Source organism: Meleagris gallopavo, chromosome 21, assembly GCF_905368555.1.
Source record: "Meleagris gallopavo chromosome 21, MGAL_WU_HG_1.1, whole genome shotgun sequence".
Classification (NCBI taxonomy): Eukaryota; Metazoa; Chordata; class Aves; order Galliformes; family Phasianidae; genus Meleagris; species Meleagris gallopavo.
This window is the reverse complement of record NC_139424.1, coordinates 6,175,744-6,197,877: the sequence shown is the minus strand read 5'-3', so window position 1 is coordinate 6,197,877 and position 22,134 is coordinate 6,175,744. Positions and strand designations below refer to the sequence as shown.

Below are 22,134 nucleotides of genomic sequence, written 5' to 3'. Positions count from 1 at the left end.
GCTGACAGAGCCGGTGTTAATCTCTTGGTGCAGCTGGTACTGCTGTTGTTAGGTCACTTTGCTGATGATTCCCAGTCCTCTGCAGCAACCGGTGGCTGGAATTACCGCTGCTTTACCTGGGGAGAGCTGTAGAAGAATTTGAAGTTATATCTTGTGTGAGGTCCGATTTAATGCTCTTGATTGTCTGTTCCTATCCTAAACCACCAGGATTTTGCAAAGATTCCCTGAAATTCAGTGCAGCACCTAAAAGAATGTCACGTGGGATAAGTATGTTTCATAATGGTGATGGGGCAGCTGAAATCTGAGGTCTGTTACTTGCATTATGCCCCAAAGGCTCCAGGTTTCTGGCAAGAAATTAAAGAACAACAAACAGACACTGCTGCAGAAGACATTAACAGAAAAAGAAGGAACCGAACGGCCAGCATAAGTCATGAAAGGTGGTTCTGTGCTCTTAACATGCTGTTTTTCACGTTACAGCTTCGTATATCCCACAAAGAATGGCTGAACGCTCACACTGGGTGCCACTGCTAAGAGCAGATGAAAGCAGTTCAGCTGCCTGATGGACGTTACGCAGCGGTGCTCAAAGAATGCTCTCTGAGTGGGAGAATGAGACGCAGAAACCTCAAAGTTACGGCTCTAAGACTTTAGGAAGATGCAGTTTTGCAAAGAGCAGAGAGCCAAGACGTGCACAGAGGTGGTGTTCCCTGCAGGAGGGAAGAAGAGGTAACAGGTGAACACGCGTTGGAGTCTCCCAGCAGTGTGAGATGGAAATCTGTACGAAAAGGCACAGAGCCCTCATCCCATCCCTCCTGGGGCACAGCAACAGTCCTGCACTACAACGCTGTGCTGTGATCTTAAGGGGGATTTGGTGGGTGAGATGTGATGGTCTTTGTGCCCAGCAGGACAGGGAGGATCGTGGATGATTGCAGGTGAGGACACAGATTTGCTCTGCAGCTCAGCAGAGCTTACCACCACCCAAAGTGTTTGCATTGGAAGGAGCACAGCAGGGGAGTATGGTGCAACAAGATGAGCTCACGAGCACTACGTGAGAGCAGTAAATAGCTAAGGCAACAATGTTAACTGACGAAACGTTGTTAATGCACTGCCACAAGAATTAATGGAAAATAACGAACTGTTTGTAATTGCAATACCGGAGCCGTCCTTGAGATGGCGCCAGTGACACACTGCTGCTATGGAGAGCGACCCGAACGTGGGTCGCGCTGTGCTTTTCGTTTTTAACAGTTTTGTGGGTTTTTTTCCCCTCGTGTAGTCGTTTGGAACAAATCTCTCAAGCTGGCAGCCGCTCGCAGCACCGCGCTGCCGCTGTAACTGTTGACTCTTCTTCCTCGTCCCTGCTCTGATTCTTCCCCTTCCCTTTTCACACCAAACTACAGCACTGTTTTGTTGACCTGCGATCCAGGGCCCTTTGGAAACAAAATGTAAAGTTGAGAAGGGAAGATATGCTGGTTTAGTGGGGTGGGTTTGGTGGTGAGATGAGCAGCATCCTGTCGTGGCTGCACCAGAACACTTCTTAAAGGGTTTGTGCTTGCCGTGTTCAAACGAAACTTCTTATCTCCTCATTAAAATGATATAAATGTATGGCAATAACATTCCTTCTGAGCTCTCTTAATGTGATGATAGACATCTCTGTCCTTTCTTCCTCCACCTGCAAGCAGCACCTCGGCCCCATGTGTGCTCCCTGCACCTCCTGCTCCAGCTGTCACAGCACCGCTCAGCCGCCCCCCTCGCCCTCTGCCTCCATTGGATCACGCTCCTTCCAGCAGCTCAAGTGGAGCCACCCACCTCTAGGAGGAAAACCGAGCTGCAGCCCTGGTGAAACATAAAGTTTATTTCACTAAAGTGACGCAAAAATTCTTAAAGAGCTCTTTGGCAGCAGATTATCTGCAAATCAGACCATGTGAGGGGGACTGGTGTACAAAAAGCTCCCCGAGGTGCTGCGCTGCACACAGGCTGCGTGCTGGGATCTGCAGCAGATGTGGGTGAAGGAGAGCTGCGAGGAACGCACTGCACACCTGGGTGAAGGACAGGTAAGGGAAGGATGGTGCTTCTGGTGTGAGATACCTTCTGGAATCCGGGCAGGGTGTTAGGAGGTGTCTGAGCAGCCGTCCTGCAGCAGGCAGGCACAGGAGCGTCGTTAACTTGGACTTCTTGCTGCCTCTTTCAACTTTCTCTCTGAAGTCTGAAATACTAACAGCAGCCTGTTGGTTAGCATATATATATATGTGTGTGTTCATTGTTTCATCTTTAACTTTTAAGGTCTTGGAGTAGCTCCTGAACAAGTGACAAAGCTTTGCATAAAGCAAAGCCACAGAGTGGGGATGTGGGGTGAAAGTTTGCTTTGGCTTTTACACTGCTAATGTCTTTTCTTGCTTTTCTGCAATGTGCCCCCCATCCTTTGCAGGCGCTTGTCTGCACTCAGGGCTGTGGGAAATGGGACGTCTGTAGCACTGTGCTGTGCCAGTCGGAAATCTGAGGTTCGGCCATCACATCAGTGCATTACTAAAGCAGGATTTATAGAACAATTGAAGGAAAAAAAAAAGCTATAAAGTATAGCCTTAGATATATTCTGTATAAAAAATACAGAAAAGCAGCAGATCTGAAGCAAAAATAAAACAAAAAAAAAATTCTTTGCAAGCTGTTATTTCAGAAGAATAAAGGAAACTTTAGGAACTACATGAAATTATGTTTTAAAAGATAAACTGTTCCAGTGTAGCAAATTATCTGACTCGATGGGACAGATTTATTGCGAGTGATGGATCCGAGGTCCGTGTGCTGTGAATGTATGCACAGTCAATCAAGTTTACTGCTGAAAGCTGTTGGCTCACTGGGTTTGTCTGCACTGTGACAGTTGGGTGAGGAATGCAGGGTAACTGAATGCATAACGCCTCGAGGAAGGCATGTCTTGGTGTGTTAGGAAGCCTGGGGAGGGGAGGATGGTGCATTTATGGGATTTGGGTTCTTTGGAGCATTGCTTGTGGAATTTTGTGAGTGTGGGCTGTGAGCTGTCGGGCGTTTTAATGGGGAGCTCTCATCTTCTGGTGCTTCTGCTGAGTGGTGGATGGAGCAGAGTTTTCTTGGAGAGTGAGTTGTGAGTTTGGCAAGTGCTGTGGTCCGTGTTGTAATGGGACGGGGGGTGGTGAATCTCAGACTGTTACACAAACTAGCACATGCTGCCTCCAAACTGGAAATTTAATAAAAGCCCCAAATTATTCCCACACGTGGAAACGCGCTGCGTATTTAGTTCCTTTCCTGCTTCCCTGTATGGAAAGATGAACTGCTGAGTTTTCATTAGGAACAGCATTAGAAGCCTAACGAAGTGCTCGCTCTGTCCCATCCGATGCTGATGTGTGAACTCTGCTCCACAGCTGTGTTCCTGCAGCTCTGCTGGCTGTCAGTTTGTCCTTAGCACCAGTGCAGTGCAGTGCAGCCGTCTGCAGGACAAGCATCCCATGGAGCTGCTGGAGGCAGCAGAGCTCCAGCAGAGGGGCTGCAGCTCTGGGAGATCCATTACCGAACATCCATCTGGAAGCTGGTGCCTGGTTCCTCGCTTCCTTTAGGCAAAAGCATGACAACCATAACAATGTGCCTGCTGGCATCTAGGTGCAGGCTCTGAGCATGCAGACGGCCTTCCAGCTGCAATGCAGAGCAGGTCACTGTGCACAGCAGCGTTACAGAGTGCTGCTCCATTTCTTTGCTGATATTTGCTCAACTCTTCCTATGAGTTGATATAAATAATTTGAGGAAGAATGCAAATGGACTATCACTCCCTCTGTGCTTATCTGTTTCCTTGCACTACTTACAGACACTCTTGAGACACAAAATGCATTTTCCTCCCCTCTCTGTTCCTTAAATGACAGCTGGCAGTTTGGCAGTATTCACACTACCACACAGTGTCTCTCTTCTCAACAAATTGCTCCAGGTAAATCCTCTCTTTCCTGCTGACTCCTTAACTTCAGGCTGAGACATGGACGAGAGTGTGACATAAGACTCACAGTCCAAGTTGATATTTCCCCAGTACTACCATTTTCAAGCCTTACTTTCACATCTTACCCATATTAAACCACCTTGGGAATAGCTGAGGTCAATGGATAGCACAGTGCCTTGGATCTTTCCATTTACATCCCTCCGCCTGTATGAGCTGCATCTTCTTTGCACGGTGCAATGTGCAGCCATGCAGCCACGTAATTCTAACGGTCTGATATACTCTGTGGTGGAAGTAAAGCTTAGGTCAAGTTCACAGAAATCATCTCAGACTTGATGCTGTTTGCCAGCAGTACAGATTAATGTTTCGTCTAGGGGTTCCATGTAGTTTAACTTTGTAGTCCACTTTGCAGGTGGACAGGAGGAAGGCAATGATGGGGCTTCCTTGCAGAAATGCAGCTGTAACCCAGGTGGGGGCTGTACACCACCAAGTGCTGGTTTTCAAAAAGGCCTAGCAAGAGTTAGTTTTCTCCTTTAAAAATACAGAGTACTGGGAAATAATTTTGTATTAACGTGCTGGGAAGATTTGTTTTACTGCACGGCGGAGGATGGCAGGGATTCCCACATTGCCACGAGAGGTCACTGCGTGCCTCGAGAATACCCAAAGCAATGCCCAGCTCTGCGGCTCCCCGCTCAGCGAGGATCCGGAGCCCAGCACAGGGGTGCTCCTCTGGGATTGCTTTGGGAGAGGCACAGGAGTTTGGGCATCTGCTGGTGGCTTAAATCTAGCTCTGAGTGGGAGTAACCGAAAAGTATCATGTAATAATTGGTTTATGTGAACTGCGTTGGTGGCTTGAGTCAAGCTCCATGGAGCACATAGCCTCGCTGCCCACTTTAGCGCAGTGTGGCTACAGCACATACGGGGTTTCTCAGGGCTGCTCCAGGCAGTGCCTGTGGGATATTAGGAACAATTTCTTCTCCAAAGAGAGCTGATGCAGTGGCACGGGCTGCCCAGGAAAGTGGGGGAGTCCCTGAAGGTGTTCAAGGCCCACGGGGATGTGGCACTGAGGGCCGTGGTCAGTGGGCACAGTGGGGATGGGTTGGAATTGAGAATCTGAGAGGTTCTGCCAGCCTTCATGGTTCTGCGGTTCCACGATTCTGGCTCTGTGCGGTTTTTCTGTTTTTTTTCCTTCTCTGCTAATTATGTTGGTGATAAGGAGCCAGCAGGTACTTATGTAAGAGCAACCTTTGCAACAGCTCAGATAAAAAATAGGTAATAAACTGCTATTCCTTGCATTATTCACTACAATAGTGTGTTCTACAGGTCCTGCAGCAGCAGAGATGGATGCATGAGGGGCAAAAGTGGGCAAAGTCCTTCCTTGTTAGCATAATTTTCCTGTCTGTTTCCCTACTAATCCTAGCATACTTCTCAACTCCAAGAACTCTACTTTTGCCACCACTCTCTGTAGCAGTGTACATTCTCCTGCTGTTTGTTGTTGGTTCTTTTTGAAAGGGTAATGAAATCTTACGGTTCTGTTTCCACGTGCCAGCTCTGAGAACATCATTGCAGAGCTCTGGAGCCTCACTCCAGAGATTTCCCATGGTAGATGGTGAGCGGGAATTTACTCTCAGAAAGGAACAGTTCAAATTCCAGCAGAAGCCCCTCGAAGTTTACAGGTCACGATGCATAGCTGAGATTCAAACTACTGAAAATTCCATGAAAACATGTCAAGTGATGTGATGTTTCTTTCCTGTGGTCTGCAGAAGGAGCTTAGGGTTGGATAAGACAACAATCTTGATTGTCACAGATCCAGGAAGCCAACATGACGTTCAACAAACTCCCCTCAGGATGTGCCAAGAAGTATTTATGCATAGAAAGAAAATGTTTTGTGAATACAGTAAACGGGATGGAAAATTCAGTCTCACAGATAATGCAGTTAAATCAACATCCTTTACTCTCTTCGTACTTATGAGTAAGAGGTATAAAGTCCAGCAGGGCTCAGGTTACTTTTCCATATTCCTTACTCCTAACGTGCCATACGCAAGGGGGAGAAGGGCTGGGTGTGTCCTCTCCTAGGATTTCTCTGTTGCTACCAGTGGTGGTAGAGCAGTTCCATCTACGCAGGCTCTTTTGGGACACTGGGAAGGTTTTGGACTCCAAAGACACTCAGTTTTCATAGTCCTGCAGGTAAAACAGACGTTATTCTGACATGTATTTTTCTGGGGTGCTCTGAAGATGTTTCAGTCTTTGTGATGATTAACTGATAGCAAAGTACTGCCATGGTAATAATCCAACGTTAATGATACGTTGCTTGCTCTAAGGTGAAAACAACGTTATCTGGGTAAGTACAGAAAGTAAGTGTGAGCAACTCAGAGATTTCTGGAAGTAATAAAAACATCCCTGGAGAAGGTCATCCTGCTTGCTCTGCAGCTCAATAACTTTCCTTTCTGCTTGCTTGCTTGCGAAGAGGCTTAGCAAACAATCTCTGCACAAGACTAAAGGCTGGGAAAAACCTGTGTTTTAATAGCTCTGGCAGTGAGCAAATTCCAGCAATGAGCAAATAATATTCCCACCCTGCTTTGGTTTTTCCAAGAGTCGAAAGTGAAATAATGCTTATTCTTCCGCACGGGATGTTGCAATCATATTTACTGCAGTGAAAAATGCTTTGAAAAGGAAGAATGAGATGTAATTATCATCATTTACTATGTGGGGGCATCATGTAGATGGAGCAATGCTTTGCAAGCCATAAAGCTGGGCTGATGCCCCGGGGCACTCGCAGCACAAAGGATCTGTTTGCAGTTTCATTGACTGAGGACTTACAGCACCTGAACAAATGAGCAGAAAAAAAGAACATGACCCACAGAACCACAGTTTTTTTGCTGCTCTTTTTAATTCTCAAGGAACAACTAATTGCTTTCTTTCTTTCCTTATTATTTTTTTTTAATTTTGGATTGGTTTGTTTCCCATGGATTACTCTTCCAGCCCGTAAGAAGAGAGCAGGTAAAGCCAAGGCTGGGATTTGCTGTAGGAGCAGTGCCCGCTGCCCTTCCAGGGCTGGAATCCAAACATAGTGAGAGATGCCTTTATTTCTCTAGGGAGTTATGCAGCATGGGGGTCAAGCTTTGTCCTAAGCAGACCTAGATGCTAGCTCCTTCTGATTCTAACCAACCTAGCTGAAATCTTCTGTTCTTCTTTTCTTTTTCTTGTTATTAGTGTTGACGGAACTTTCCAAACTTTCATTTAAGCTTTCCAGATCTGCTGCTAAACATGGCAGGGCTGTGGGATTTCTGAAGAAAGATGATCATGGAATGTAATTTGCACACCTGTTGTTACTGAAGTATCTGTTTGATTATTTCTTCTTTCTTAATACTGCTTCCTTCCTTTCTCTGCACGCAGCTTAGAGTTTCGCTGGTTCACTTCTGACTGGATCGTCTGCTAAATAATTCATATTTCATGCAGTAATGATTAACTATCTCCAAAAGTATTTTTAATCACAGGAACTGCCCGAATTGTAACGTGGATGTTACCAGCATCAATAAGCTCTGTAACAGAGAATTCTGTAATGTGTTTCATTTCTTAGATGGTGTTCGTGCCTTCAGTCTGATGGATTTAAATATGGAAGGGAAATTCTGAGAGCACTGGGAATACACTGGAAATAAAAGCGTGGGAAAATAAGCTGAAGGGGACTGTGTGCTGCTGCCTATCTGCAACTGGGCAGGAGAAATCCTGGAAAAATGGAAAAAAAGGCAACAAGCAACGAGACTCAGCCGCTGACTTCCAAGAAAGGTATCTCAGACTGTAACGAAGGAGAAGATTGTAAAGAGAACGGACTGCTGATCAAGAACCCTAAATCTGCCCTGCGGCTCATGGAGGATGGGAACAAAATCCATCCTGGCCAGGGAAATAAGGAGGAGGCAGCTCAGATCTCAAATGGCTACTCGGGAGTTCAAAGCTCCGTGCCTTGCAATGGGATGGGAGAGGTGGAGGATGCGCAGTGCACCAACCCAGCAGCCACAACCACCACAACCACCACGTCCACCACGTGTGGAGCAGAGGGCCAGCAGCAGCTGATGGAGCTGGAAGACAGAGAGACCTGGAGTAAAAAAATTGATTTTCTGCTCTCTGTCATTGGATACGCAGTGGATCTGGGAAATGTGTGGAGATTTCCTTACATATGCTATCAGAATGGAGGAGGTCAGTGACCAGTTCTGTATTCTGTTCCTTAACATTCAGCTTCCTTGCTTACTAATGAATTAGTTTAGTGGTTTATTTTAATATCGTACGTGACATAGCAATAACAGGAAATTAATTACTTTTAAAGGAGACCGGAAAACTTAAACCACAGGATAGGAGAAGATATAAAAAATGAGAACAACGAGGAGCTGAGCACTGGTTAGGTGCAGAGTAACCTGAAAGAAAAGATTTGAGCCCTGTCCCAAGGAGTATTTAAAACCAGATAAACCAACTTGTCAAAACACTCCTCAGGAAAGCTGGGGCTGAGACTCGCGGATGTCCCAGGCAAAATATAAATCTCCGCAAGGAGAGACTGGACAGAAAAGAATTCTGCATCCCTGATGTGCTCAGGCATTCTACCAAAGAAATTCATTACTGTGTCTGTAGCTCATCTCACCTCGTACTGCAGAGGCAGTACAGTCTTTGTGAATCCCACGTAAACTTGCTGCAAACACATGAGAAGTTTGGCCTGAGTGTCACTTCTTATTCACACTGCTGTAATAGTTAGTTGTGAGAAATCTGTGCTAACTCAGTATGGCACGCTGGGTAGGGAAGGGATATGCATTTTCCCTGGGGAACAAAAGGAATTGTCCATGGAGTGCTGAAACTAGTGGACGAGAAGCCCTAAGAAGAGTTATAATGATCTGCTTTGTCTCTTGCAGGAGCATTCCTCATTCCTTACACAATTATGGCCATCTTCGGTGGTATTCCGCTCTTCTATATGGAATTAGCATTAGGACAGTACCACAGGAATGGGTGTATTTCAATTTGGAGAAAAATATGTCCTATATTCAAAGGTAATGAAGGGAAATGGAAAATTAGAAGGAACTTTCTGAGTAACATCTTCCGATAAAGATGTATTTTCTAAAAAAAAAAATAAATCTGAGAACAACAGAGCAAAGTAAGGCTAGAACAAAACAATTTAAGCCTACTCTGTCTATATTGTCTTGGTTAAGAATGTTCTTCTGGAAACAGAATCTGAGTGTTTCTGAAACCATAAGAAATTCCAGTGTTGTAGATACATGACAGGGTACGTGTAGCTCCTGCAGAGCTGCCTTCATGGTTACTAACTGTGGGTGATGTGAATAACCAATTCCTTCCCTTTTGTGGCCTCACACTCACTTCATGTCATTATTTCCTAACCTACCAGGCATTGGCTTTGCCATCTGTGTGATAGACCTCTATGTAGCCTCCTACTACAACACCATCATGGCATGGGTCTTCTACTACCTCGTGTCCTCCTTCACGACGGAGCTGCCGTGGACCAGCTGCAATAATGCATGGAACACAGGCAACTGCACTACTTACTTCAGCAAGGACAACGTCAGCTGGGCCCTGCACTCCATCTCTCCTGCAGAAGAATTTTATACGTAAGTGCATGTAAGTGAGGACGGTAACATCAGACAGAATGGTGAAACATAGCAAGCTTTTCTTTGGAGGGGGAGCAGAGATAGTAATGGTATTCTTTTCTAAACTATTCAAATAACTAAATACCTGTAGGGGAATGTAAGCTTAGGGTGTGGAGGAGGGTATTCTGTATTTTAGACTGCAGGTTCCCAATTGTCTGGCCATTATCAACTGTCAATATTTACCATTTATCATCACTGGTGTACTGTTAATATCAGGCCTGTAAGTAAAAAAAAAAAAAAAAAAAAAAAAAAAATCCAAAATAGTGTGACTCTGAAGTCTAATTATCAAGGCCTCAGGACTACTTGTAATGCTCAGACCACAGTAAGGGACTGCTCAAAGCATACTGAACATATTTGTTGCAAAAATATCTACACTGTGTTTTTCTTTCCTCTTTCAGCCGCCAAGTTCTACAGGTGCATAGGTCCAATGGGCTGGATGACCTGGGGGGCATTAGCTGGCAATTGACCCTCTGTTTATTGTTAATCTTCATCATTGTATACTTCAGCATCTGGAAAGGGGTCAAAACATCTGGCAAGGTGAATGCAAAAGCAGGACAAATCACTTGGTACAGTATAGCCTAGCACAAGTACTAAAGGAGCCAATTAACATGACAGTTATCCCAGACTGTCTTCAGGGCAGAGATTGTAGCCTCAGCTGTTTGGGAAGCCCTTGCTGCAGAGTGACTGCTACCGTTATCCAAGTAATATGTAATAATAAGTTATGCCACTGTTCTGTGCACGAGAACAACCTCACACAGAGAAAGCATGGATATTTATGTGCAATCTGCCCATTTACAGAACTTTTGAGAAGTTCATACAAAGATGTTACAAACGCTAAGAGTTACCATTTGAAAGTTATCATAAATTCTTCTCATCTCTTAATTTTTTGCCCGTGGCAAACACTATCTCAATGTTCTCCCTGGCAGGTGGTGTGGGTGACAGCCACGTTCCCTTACGTCATACTTTTTATCCTGCTAGTGAGAGGGGCGACTCTGCCCGGTGCCTGGAGAGGTGTCCTCTACTACCTGAAACCTGAATGGCAGAAGCTCCTGGCCACTGAGGTGAGAACACTACAAAATAGTTGGGCTCGCTTGTAGCCTTTCAGCATGTGTTCCACGTGTATGAACTCCAGTGTACTTTCAGCATGGAGTATGATTATATAGATGTCATAGCATGGACATCGTGCTCTTGTTTAAACAGTCATACTATTCTTTCCATAACTAGATGGATATTTTTAGAAGGTTAGATGGGGTTCCTGGTTCTGTTCTGCTATTTAAGTTCATCGTGAATTTAGCTTGAACTAACAGTGAAATAGCAAACAGCCCAGGACTGTGCAAGAAGCTACAATGATTGCTGCTACACAACAGTCCTTGGCCTATAGCTGTCACACTGAACAAACAACATTTACTAAACTCTACCATCCGGATTAGCTGCAGTTGTTTTGATGGTGAGGGGATCATTACATGCTCAGGCAGACTTTTCCACACCCAATGGTGTCTATAGTTACCAGAGCTGAAATTTAAAGTCTCCATCCTGTGACACACTCTGGCAGATAAGCCCAGGGAGGGTCTCTAGCTGCCAGCTAAAGCATGACTTGGTGATGAGTGGACATGGGCAGGGGCACTGGAGAAGCAATGGATCAGTTGGGTCTGCACACTCCACCAGGGTTTGAAAAGAAAGGAAGGATAAGGACAAGACTGAGCTAATAAAAAAAAAAAAAAAAAAAAGCCAAGCCATTCCACTATCTGATTCAGCTCTGAACTCTGTGGATGACAAGTAGTCCATCAAGCTGCAGGCTGCACTGAGGTCCCCGTATAAGAAAGTCTCTAGTGGGGAGAGTGATGGAAAAACCCCAAAGCAATAAATACTACAAATACAAAGATTAAAAATTCTAATGTTTGCAAGTCTGCTGTTCCCCAGCTGATATGGACAGTTTTGAATGAAAAGGAAATGAAAAGACACCAGTCTCTGATAAAGCAGCATCTTCAATAAGGGACCACATCTTCTGAAAAAGCAATAAAGGGCATTGATATTGTATTGGATGTATCTGAAGTGAGGACAGCAGATCACAATCTGTGTGTGCTGGACGATGACAGAGTTCTGTCTGTGGCTGATACAGGATGGCCTCACGATGGCAGAGTATTAGAAATGAGTGGTAATGAACTCCAGGTTTCAATCAAAAGAGGATAAACAAATGAGGACTTTCACCTTCAGAAAAAGAGCTGATATTAGCACTTCAGGAACAGCACTCATTAAGGCTGCAGCCACTCTTCAAGTACAACAAGCTTTTTCTAACAAGATCATCACACTTGCATCTCTCATGGATACAACAAAGCTGGATGGAGTCCCTCGAACTGCAGCTGCATCCACACTAAAAAATGCGACTTGTGTGCCTAGGAATAATCTCAGCCTAGAGGACACAAGGCCAAACACTGAGCTACTGCACAGCACACAGAGGAAGATGGGCCAACTCCACCCCAAACCATGGGCAGAGCTCTCCACACATTGCAGAAGCTGGGGTAACCCAACTACAGGCAAATCATCTGCGATGCTGGCAGGATGGATACTTACAGCGTGTAAAGAAATGCAACAGCTCTTTATCCATGGTAAATTCTTTTGATAGAAATCCTAATTGCATCACCAATGGAAACCAGAACAGCAAAGACTGTAGTTGATATTAACTACAGTAGATGCTAGCTATTAAATAAAAACTATAGTAGATATTAATACCTTTCTCAAATCTCAAGAAAAAACTCACATTCCAACATACTTTCTTAACAAAGCGTTTGTTAGACCAGGACTAGAACGTAAGCACACGAGTGACACTCAACTTTGTATGGCTAAATAATATTGTGAATCTGCCAAACTCATCCCATCTGTCTCATTACCTTTTTTTCTTGATTTTTATCATTTTTCAGGTTTGGGTGGACGCAGCAGCTCAGATTTTTTTCTCTCTCGGCCCAGGTTTTGGGGTCCTATTGGCTTATGCCAGCTACAACAAATTCCATAACAACTGCTACCAGTGAGTTCTACCTCATTTTATATATTAAATTCAGCTTTACATAGGTGCTGGTTTTTATGAAAAGAAAATAGTGCCAGTGAAAGACACCGAACTGTCAGACCTTTATACATACAAACCAGACAGCAGCACAACAGAACAAAGAAACTGCAAGCCCAAGCATTTTCTCTGTTGTGCCTACCTTAAAGAGAAGTAACCTCTACCAGTGACAGCAAGGAGGCCACAGCAAAATGGCACAGCTCCCTGACAGTCAGATGAGAGTTGCTGAATCTCAGTCAGCCAGGGTGTGACTGTAGAGCCCTGAGCTGAAAGGCAGTTTGTAATTGTTTCCTTAAAAAAAAAAAAACAAACACAACTGTTTATAAAATTAAAGAATATCTCCTTTCTTTAATATTCCTAGAGCCATTCCTGCCATTTTAGAAGTCTGGTATTTCTGCAAGCACAAACCCAGCATCTAATCCTGTGCCAGACTAATGTTACAACCTGTCTGAAGTTCTTCCTTAGGAAAAACAATGAGGAGTTGCTTTGTTGTTGTTTGTTTTCCAAAATCCACTCCTTGCTCCTTCCACTGCGTTCCCCAAAGTGCTGCAGGAGTGCAGCTCAACCACTGCCCCCCCGGCAGCACGCTGCCCTCCCCAGCAGATGCTCATTCCCTGATGCGAGTTGGGTGTTCTGTTGCAGAGATGCCCTGGTTACCAGCACTGTGAACTGCCTGACCAGCTTCGTGTCCGGGTTTGTCATTTTCACTGTGCTGGGGTACATGGCTGAGATGAGGAATGAAGATGTGTCGGAGGTTGCCAAAGACATGGGTAGGCTTTTTGACTTCTAAGAGAATGTATTTGTGTGTTCTACATTGAGAGACCTAACGACTTGAATGAGTGGATAAGATTGTCAAATATTTGGTACGTAATTCAAGATAGATACTGTCTTCTTTTACGATAAAGGCGCTGTTATAAATGCACAGCGCAGCTAAAATACTATTCCATAATGCCACCACATGAAGTCATGCATGCAGCTCCACAGCCCTCTTCTAACTGCACACTGGGACACAGTCAGGGGGAGAAGCCTTCTGCAGGAAAATGGAACAACCTGTCCTCCCCACAGCAGCACTAACAGGTCTCTCTGCTTCTCCACTCTAATACCAGGACCCAGTCTGCTCTTCATTACCTACGCCGAAGCCATTGCAAACATGCCTGCCTCAACTTTCTTTGCCGTCATATTTTTCTTGATGTTACTCACGCTGGGATTAGACAGCACGGTGAGTAGATAATACTTGAGACAGATGGATGGATGATGTTTGGTGTATTCCTTACCTCAGCCAGCACCAGGAGGAGCAGAATTACAAACACAGGGCTGTCACCAAAGGGTTTAATGCAGGACTGGCATCTCCTCGTGCCTTCTGTAAGATAGGAACTCTTACTGCAATTTCAATGATGAAGAAACAGAGGCTTAAATAAGATTAAATGATCTGTCAAAGTTGCCCTGTGATAAATAGTAGCAGACTTAGGAACACAGCTGAAGCACGTGATTCATGAACTGTATGCAGCCTTATGGGCTCCATCTGTCCTGTACTGGTAAACTTACAAATCAATGAATAAATTCCCATTTGATACTCTTTCACGCTAATTTTATTTAAATGGTGGAAAGCGGAGAAAGTTTTCTTCACAGCATTGCAACACAGAGCTCTTCTAAAAATTGCCTCGTGAGTCTATTTTACTGAGAATCAGCTCTTCTAGGAAGGCTCAACACAGTGACTGCACAGTGTTAGTCCTACTGAGCCACTTCCTCTGGATGACAGGCACTTCCTACTGAAATGGGAAGACTAAATCGCTGCTTGAAGAGCTAAAAAAATTCTGAAGAAAGCCTGAATTGTGCCAACTCTACAGGAAGAGTAAAGCACAATGTTTCAATGGCTACAACTCCTCTTTGAGGTAAAACTGCCCTCTGTTTTCCATTAATTTTTGCATGTTTTTCAGTTTGCAGGGTTAGAGGGAGTGATTACTGGAGTACTGGATGAATTCCCACATGTCTGGAGCAAGCGCAGGGAATTCTTTGTCCTCAGTCTGATCATCATTTGCTTTTTGGGGTCATTAGCAACCCTGACTTTTGTAAGTATTTCACCCCATCCTCAGCTTTCCTCACTGGCAGTTTCCTGCAGATGACACCTTGGAGAGGGTCGTATTTTTGTTTTAAAAGAGATTCAAGAAGTCAGATCGAATCTCTAAATGTGAGCATTATCTCTCACTAAGAAATGTGTTGCAAAAAGATTGTATTGCAATTCAGCATAACTCTGCTGCAAATCCTAACAGGCACAGCCACTGCTCCAGCTGCTAAGTCAGCAAGCAGGGGTGCTTTGGTGCAGCATATATGCTTCTTACTCTCCCAACCTCCATGTGAAAGTAACATGGATTGTTACTTTCATTTTCCCAGTGTTAGAAATATATATGGTGTTAAAAAAAAAAAGAGCAGTCAAAAATTATCCACGAGAAATTGCTGTAATTGACTGTTGTTGGACCACTCTCTGGGAATTTCTGCCAAATGACCTGAATCTTCCTCATCCAGTCAGGCTGCAAAGTACCAGCACTCACCCATACATCATCCCTTCGCATCTCGTGGGATTTCATTTTCACAGCAAGCAAAATTTTGAATTATGAGAACAAAGGGACAAGGAAAATGCACACAGGTATCCTGTTGTGTTTCACTCCACTTGCTCATTTACACACAACCCCCTTCTCATTGAGAGCATGTGCTGTAAAAGTAGGCGTGGTTCCTCTCTGAGACACAAACTCTTCCTCCTTAAGCTGGTTCTAGGTATCCCAAGTGCTAAAAAGCAAAGCAACACCCTGTTTGTTTCCTGTTTGGGAGCTATGAGTCAAGTTGGAGGAAGATGACATGGAGGCATGCAAAAAGTCACCCTGTCACACTGCACCAGATCCTAATTGTTCATTAAAATCCAATGAGAACAGCCATGAGATTCAGTTTTAGACCTTCTGCATGGCAGCCCCACTGCTGGACTACATCCACGCACAGCAACAGCAGCACAGCCGAGGCCTGCACAGGTCACAGTGCAGCAGAACTCACACATCTGTGAACGTTCTGCTTCAGATGAAGGCAGTAATAAAAAACAGCATCCCAGGGCTTCCACCCCTGGATCTCCGGGTCACTGACAGCACCATGTCCTTTGCAGGGAGGCGCCTACGTGGTGAAGCTGTTTGAAGAATACGCCACAGGCCCAGCTGTGCTAACAGTGGTGTTCCTGGAAGCGGTGGCAGTGGCCTGGTTCTACGGTACGTGCATTGCTGCTGGGCCCCACTGAGCCACAGTACCTCTGGTTCTGCACACAGTATCACTGATGTCTCGGGAAAACGTTTGCTTTTCTTTCTTTTCACAAACTTACTGTTAACCAAATCCGTAAGAAGGACTATTGATGGCTCTGAGAGAAGCAGGCTAACATCTGATAGCAATGAACTCATTCAGAACTGCGAAGGGTTCCATGTAGTTATGGCACAAACAGCACTCAGGCTGGGGCCTGTGCTGCCTTGCTGTGCGCACATCTCTGTGCAAAGCTCCTTCCTGCTGTCCCCACTCTCCTCTCATTTGTCCCCACAGGCATCAACCAGTTTTGCAATGATGTGAAAGAAATGCTGGGCTTCGCCCCAGGCTGGTACTGGCGAGTGTGCTGGGTGGCAATCAGTCCCATCTTCCTGCTGGTGAGTTTTCTTCATATATATTCATATACATTCCACCCCCTCCCCCCCCGTACAACACATTGAACAATGCAGTTCCTTAGACATCTAAAAGCTTAATTACAGAATTCTCTTAGGAAGCTCGTTAGTAACAATTCTTGCTAAAACAAAAATGCTTAATTAGTGAAAAATCCAACACAGTGCTGCAAGGTCTGGTTACTAACTCACAATTTTAAGGGTTTTGGTAGACCAGCTAGATAAACAAGCCTAGGTTTGGAATAACTCCTTCCCCCCTCATGGACAAAGATTACTTTGTTTTGTTGTTTTACGTTTGCCACAGAAAATAAAAGATGGTGATGAAACAGTGCCTGGGAGGAAACCCAAGATAAGTAAACACAGGGACCCAGTAACTGCTGACTGACAACTTCAGAGTATCCCACGTAGCATTTGCAGCAGTTAATTGCAACCATCATAAATCTATGATTTGAGATTGGAAATCCTGACTCTATGTTTGACTTAGCAGTACTATTAATAATGTTTGAACATCAAGTGTTCATTTCCTGATCCCACATGGGTTTGTGCTGTCTTTGATAGTTACTGGGAGCAGAGCAGGTCAAGATGGAGTTTATGAGCACCGAATGCAGACTGAGGACCTGCAGAGTGAATTCTAAACTCTGCTGTAATGATCAATGCATCTCTAACAGGTTTTTATTTTATTACCCACAGAAAAAGAAGGAAAAAAAGGTTATAAATAAAAGCATTGCGCCAGAAATGATTTTTAAACTACTGTCCTCTTTGTGATCCTGAACCAGTAAAATAAAGCAGACAGCTCTGGTGCTGTGGTTACTAGGCAGAGCTATTTGTGTTCTCTGCAGAAGCTAAACTAAAGTAAGGAAAGCCCAGAAGGTACTATGCTATTTTGCTATGGAAATTTCAGTGGTACTCCTGCTCTTCTGATGCTAATCTGAAAAAAACCCACAATTCTTCGGATCCTTCCAAGAGCAGTCACCACCATTACTCACGTAGCATTCAGCTGCAAAGCATTTGCTGTTTCACAAGAAATCTCACAGCCGCAAAGGGAAAGCAGAATAAAGAAAATGAATCAAATTCTGAGTAAGACTTAATTATATGATGTTTTCCTCCTGGGAGTACACTGGATGGGGAAGTCTTCATGGCAGTACTGAAAAGCAGGCATGCTTTGCACACACCCTGCAGTGGTGTGACCTCATTGAAGATAAGCAACCCTGGAGTTACACAGAAGTGCTTTATTCCAAGCATATTCCTTAGGGACCCAGACCCTTAGGGAAGTTGCTCACTGATAAAAAGGAGACAAATGCAACCAGTGTAGCTGGCACACCGTAAAATGCGTGGAAGATGTAATGTTTGTCTAACCTTAAAAACCCACTCATTTATTTTGATTATACATAAAAATAAAAGCCACGCTCAGATTATAGGGCAAAGAAATGCTCACAGCAGATATGAATAAGTGATAAACTGTAGTGAAGCATTTCTTAATGCATCATTCTGAAACAGTCAGAGGTAGGAAAGAAATGATACAACAGGAACAAACTGGGAATCATTAAGGTGTGTCCTAGAGAAAAAAATTCCTTCTCTTCCCACATAATTTCTTAATTGCTACACCACAGATTACTTTTCCCCTTACTCGTTTCAGAGTGCACAACTGCAATAATTGTAGAACCCAAGTGAATGAGAAAATACAATGCTGTGTTCAAAGCTGGAATGTCAGACCATGCTTCTCAGCTTTCAGTTACTGTTGGGTTATACCCTCGAGTTCCTGAGCAATTCTAAATTTCCTTAAGTTTTGGTGTCTAAAAGCTTTTAGTATAATCTATATTAATGTCATCTGAGATTTTTTTTCGGGAGCAATACACATGCTCTGGTTTTTTGTTTTTTGTTTTTTTTTTTTAAGTTTAATTCTATGCTGGCACAGAGTTCCCTGAAGGAACAGTGTGTGCTATCAAAACATGTTGAAACTTTTCTTGTTTCCTTTCCAGTTCGTCACTTGCAGCTTTCTGTCCAACCCCCCCGAGCTGCGGCTTTTTGATTACAACTATCCCTACTGGACCACAGTAGTGGGCTACTGCATAGGAACCTCTTCCATCATCTGTATCCCAATCTACATGGTTTATCGGCTGATCATCACTCCTGGAACACTTAAGGAGGTATCCATAGGCTCTCTTGTGTCCGTTAGGAAGGAAGAGATTTCTATAAGTATTTGTGTCATTTTTTCTAAGATTTGATGCCCCCAGGCTGTTTGTTCCTAGCTTGCTAACAGCTAATTGTCTTTCACCCATTTGGAGTGATTTACAAATCTCCCAGGTCTTGCTGAGGGGCTGAGATACATTCACACCCACTTACTGAATCAAGTGTTTCTTTTTATGCTCTGCTGAACTGGAAGCTTTCCCTAGAAATCACACATGTGAGCTAGTGACAGATTGGGTCCCTCGGGTGTCCTTAGAAGAACAAGTTTCTTTTTCTGTTCCACACTTAATAAGGGTTCTCTGCCATAAATCCATGGCAGCCTGTGATGCCATTTTTGGTATTTCTTGTAAGTTCTTGTAAATACCAGTTCTGAGAGAATGTGTTCAACTCAGAGTGCTCAAGTAAAGTCCTGAAGCATGAGTATGACAGTTGTCAGCCTTGGAATCAGACTGGATCTACTACAAAGCATTAGTAAACAAGTGTGCACTTCCATAGCACCACCGTGCAAAGGTAACATAACCCTGCAACATTTTTGCCTTGTAGCTGTAAGAAGTGTAACTCAAACCAGTTGTGTTTTTATTGCAAGCATTTGGAAAGGGTTTTGAAATGTTATTTATTAGCTATACTATGAATGAACTTCTAATACTGATCTCTTTCCAACAGCGTATTCTGAAAAGCATTACTCCAGAAACAGCCACAGAAATTCCTTTTGGAGACATCCGCATGAATGCAGTGTAAGCTAACCTGGTTTCTGGGGAGAGAGGGGAAGCACAGAATCGAACTTTCCACCCAAGGAATTACATTTCCAGCTGAGATAACAACGGGATGAGTTTTCTGTGGAGGTTCTGACACTGACAACAGACATTTGGAAACATGATGCCTCCAGCACATCTATCCAAGCAATTCAATGAAACCTGCCACGCACTTCTAACCAGACTGACCTGAGAACCAACTCATTCTGGAAACACGAGGATGTCTGTGTGTGTGAAGACAGCACTGCTCCATGTGTGGGCACTGGGGCTGTTGCAGAAGCCTCTCTAGGATGAGCAGCAGCGGTAGGATTAGGTTTAGAATCTCAAGTCTGTGGCAGTTCTCCTGTATCTTCCTCAGTGTAATCGTTCGTACTGGGCAATGTTGTATTTGCTTCTAAAGTTCTAATTGCTTCAACCACATTGAAAAATACAAAAATATTTCCAATAGCCATATATTACTCAAGTAACACAGGGTTTTATAAACTAATCAGCAAGTTCTCCAACTCCTGGGTTTGTAGTGGAGTCATCAGAGGAAGAGGCAGCAATCTCAAGCAGTACTATACACAGCTCTGCACAAGTCATGCACATTTGGTAACATCCTCCTCATTTCATTTGTAGATCATATGTTTCTATTGTTTCTTGTTTAATGCTACAAAACCAGTTTTTGTAATGTGGGCTTCATAGTCAAGCAACAAAAAGGTTTCATCTGACAAGCAGTGAAGCTGCTAGCACAGCTAAGCTACATATTCACAAAATCCTTGTACTCACAGACCGTGCTTTTACACCCAAGGAAACTATATACCAATAATGAATTACTTTGAGTTCAAATGTCGAAAAGTGGACTCTCACAGATCTGCTTTTCTTTGTTTATTTTTTAAATTTCAGTTCCACAGCTAAGATTGCCCGGAGCCTGTGGCTTTCTCTATTGTTTCCTGGTACAGACCTCAAGTTTAGAGCAACCCTTTTGGCTGGCTGACAGAAGTATGTTTACACAAACCTGCTGCCAAGATTTACTAGCTCCTATTCTTATGTGAATATATTTGGTTTTCACCCTGAAGAATAACAGTAAGGTTTTTTCTTTAACAAGCAGTTGAGTTCATCAGGAGATTCTGATCAGAACCAATTGCATTAGATTCTGAAGCACTGATGACATGCAAGCTAACTTCCATGCATGTACTAACCTTGCCATATTATATCTGTACATATGCCTCCAGCAGTCTACAGCTTCTCTATAAACTGACCATCCCTGCCAAATCAGCTGGAGGACAGCAGTTTTGCTGTAGTTACATGGGAATTTAGATAAACCCGAGTAGTCATCATTTATGCAAAGACATTGCATTTTGACTCTACCACGTAGGTTATAAAAATCTAAGAAAAGTAGAATTAAATAGAGCATAAAAGCCTCTTCTGTATTTCACGGTTTACTTAGGAAACTTACTACTACAATTAATGACATGCACACATAGCAGCAGGCACTGAGATACCTATTGAAGAGTTTACATCAGTACGAAGCACATAAGAAAGCAGGGGAGATGATTCTATGACTGCCTTCTGAAAGCAGTCACCTCACTTCCACCACTGCTACTGACCTGAGTTCCCTTATCTTTAGCACTCAATCCCAACAAGGAAATAACCCTACGGAACAAGGACTGTTCTCTGCAAATTACAAACAAAGGCCTCCTGCACTGTTTTTTAAAAGGGAGTATGTTCTTGCACTGCCACCAGAAAAACATAATAAATTTGTCTTACTGGATGCTTACTCATACAGAATAGTTTTGAAGTTCAGCTCTCCAGGCTATCTGAAAACCACTTCCAAAACCATCTTCATGGTGAGGAAAAGTTCATCTAGATGTGCACTAAGATTTCAAATTGCCAATCAGAGAAAATTACTGATTGTTTTTAATAAACTCTTCTGTTACAAGTACGTTCCTTGAAAAAAATACACCTGAAACGTCAATGTAAAATGAACAATGTCTGTATTCAGTATCAAGTGTGAGAAATAAAGGAGAAAATACCACACACCTCTGTTCTTCAGACTGGTGCCCAACTATTGCTAGGTATCTTTCTCCCTCCATGCTTATTTTAAGCAGATATATCTCACTGACCAATTTTTTGCCAGAGTTGATGCTGTTTCCTACGAGGCTCATTAAAAAAATAATCTTACAGTTCCAACTTCTAGCAGTTTTTGCACTTCCACTTGCAAAAGTCTCTTCAAACAGACGTGCTGCTGCCTTTTATTAAAAGCAGTGATAGGACAGCAGAATTAGTTGAATTAAACATCAGCACTGTCTGCATCAAAGCCAAAGTTTCTCCTTGAGCTCTTGCAAACAAACTGAAGCTGGGACTGTTACTCCTAATGGAGTAATTTGCAGAGTAATTAATAACAGCTCCAATCACTGCTTCTTAGTGTTAGATACTTCTGATGTGGTCTTCCTTTGAAACAGCATTTTAAATGGCAAAAGAGGCATCTGTAGTTTGTATTGAGACACTACATACAGTGCCACACACGCTGCCTTTCTGGGAGGTGGCAGCACAGAATTCTGAGGAGCTGCCCAAGAAATGCCATGTTTTTCTAGTGGACTAAGCCAAAAAAGCCCCAGGTTTTCTCAGTTCGAATTGTTCAGCTGAAAAAATCCCTGACTACAGATGTACTGTAAGAGATGGAAGTTTTTGAAATCACCTGAAGACAGACAGAAAAAGCAACGCAGATAGCAAAGCCACAGGACAGAAAGCACTGTCAGAAATAGGCAGCCCTGAAGATCAACAGTGACATCACATCTCCATCCTCCTTTTGCCAGGACAGTCCAGCGCAGGGTCTGTATGCGAACACAGGTAAGGAAGCCCTCAAGAGAACTAACAAGTTCTCCCT

The 22,134-nt window shown here is 43.7% G+C and overlaps 1 protein-coding gene across 4 annotated transcripts; it reads left to right on the top strand.

Annotated features, from left to right (window-relative positions):
- The first annotated feature begins 1,780 nt into the window (after nt 1-1,780).
- On the top strand, nt 1,781-21,284 carry SLC6A4 (solute carrier family 6 member 4). Of its 4 annotated transcripts, none has more exons than XM_010722106.4 (14): nt 1,781-2,048; nt 7,524-8,137; nt 8,839-8,973; nt 9,327-9,546; nt 9,984-10,122; nt 10,512-10,646; nt 12,504-12,607; nt 13,286-13,413; nt 13,750-13,862; nt 14,581-14,712; nt 15,792-15,891; nt 16,214-16,314; nt 18,306-18,473; nt 19,177-21,284. In XM_010722106.4, the coding sequence occupies exons 2-14, from the start codon at nt 7,678-7,680 to the stop codon at nt 19,249-19,251; spliced, it is 2,010 nt and encodes a 669-aa protein (XP_010720408.1). In that variant the 5' UTR covers nt 1,781-2,048; nt 7,524-7,677; the 3' UTR covers nt 19,252-21,284. The 4 variants fall into 4 exon arrangements, with proteins under 4 accessions (XP_010720408.1, XP_010720407.1, XP_010720409.1 ...); XM_010722105.4 differs by lacking the exon at nt 1,781-2,048 and adding an exon at nt 5,959-6,130; XM_010722107.4 differs by lacking the exon at nt 1,781-2,048 and adding an exon at nt 6,537-6,943.
- The last annotated feature ends 850 nt before the right edge of the window (nt 21,285-22,134 follow it).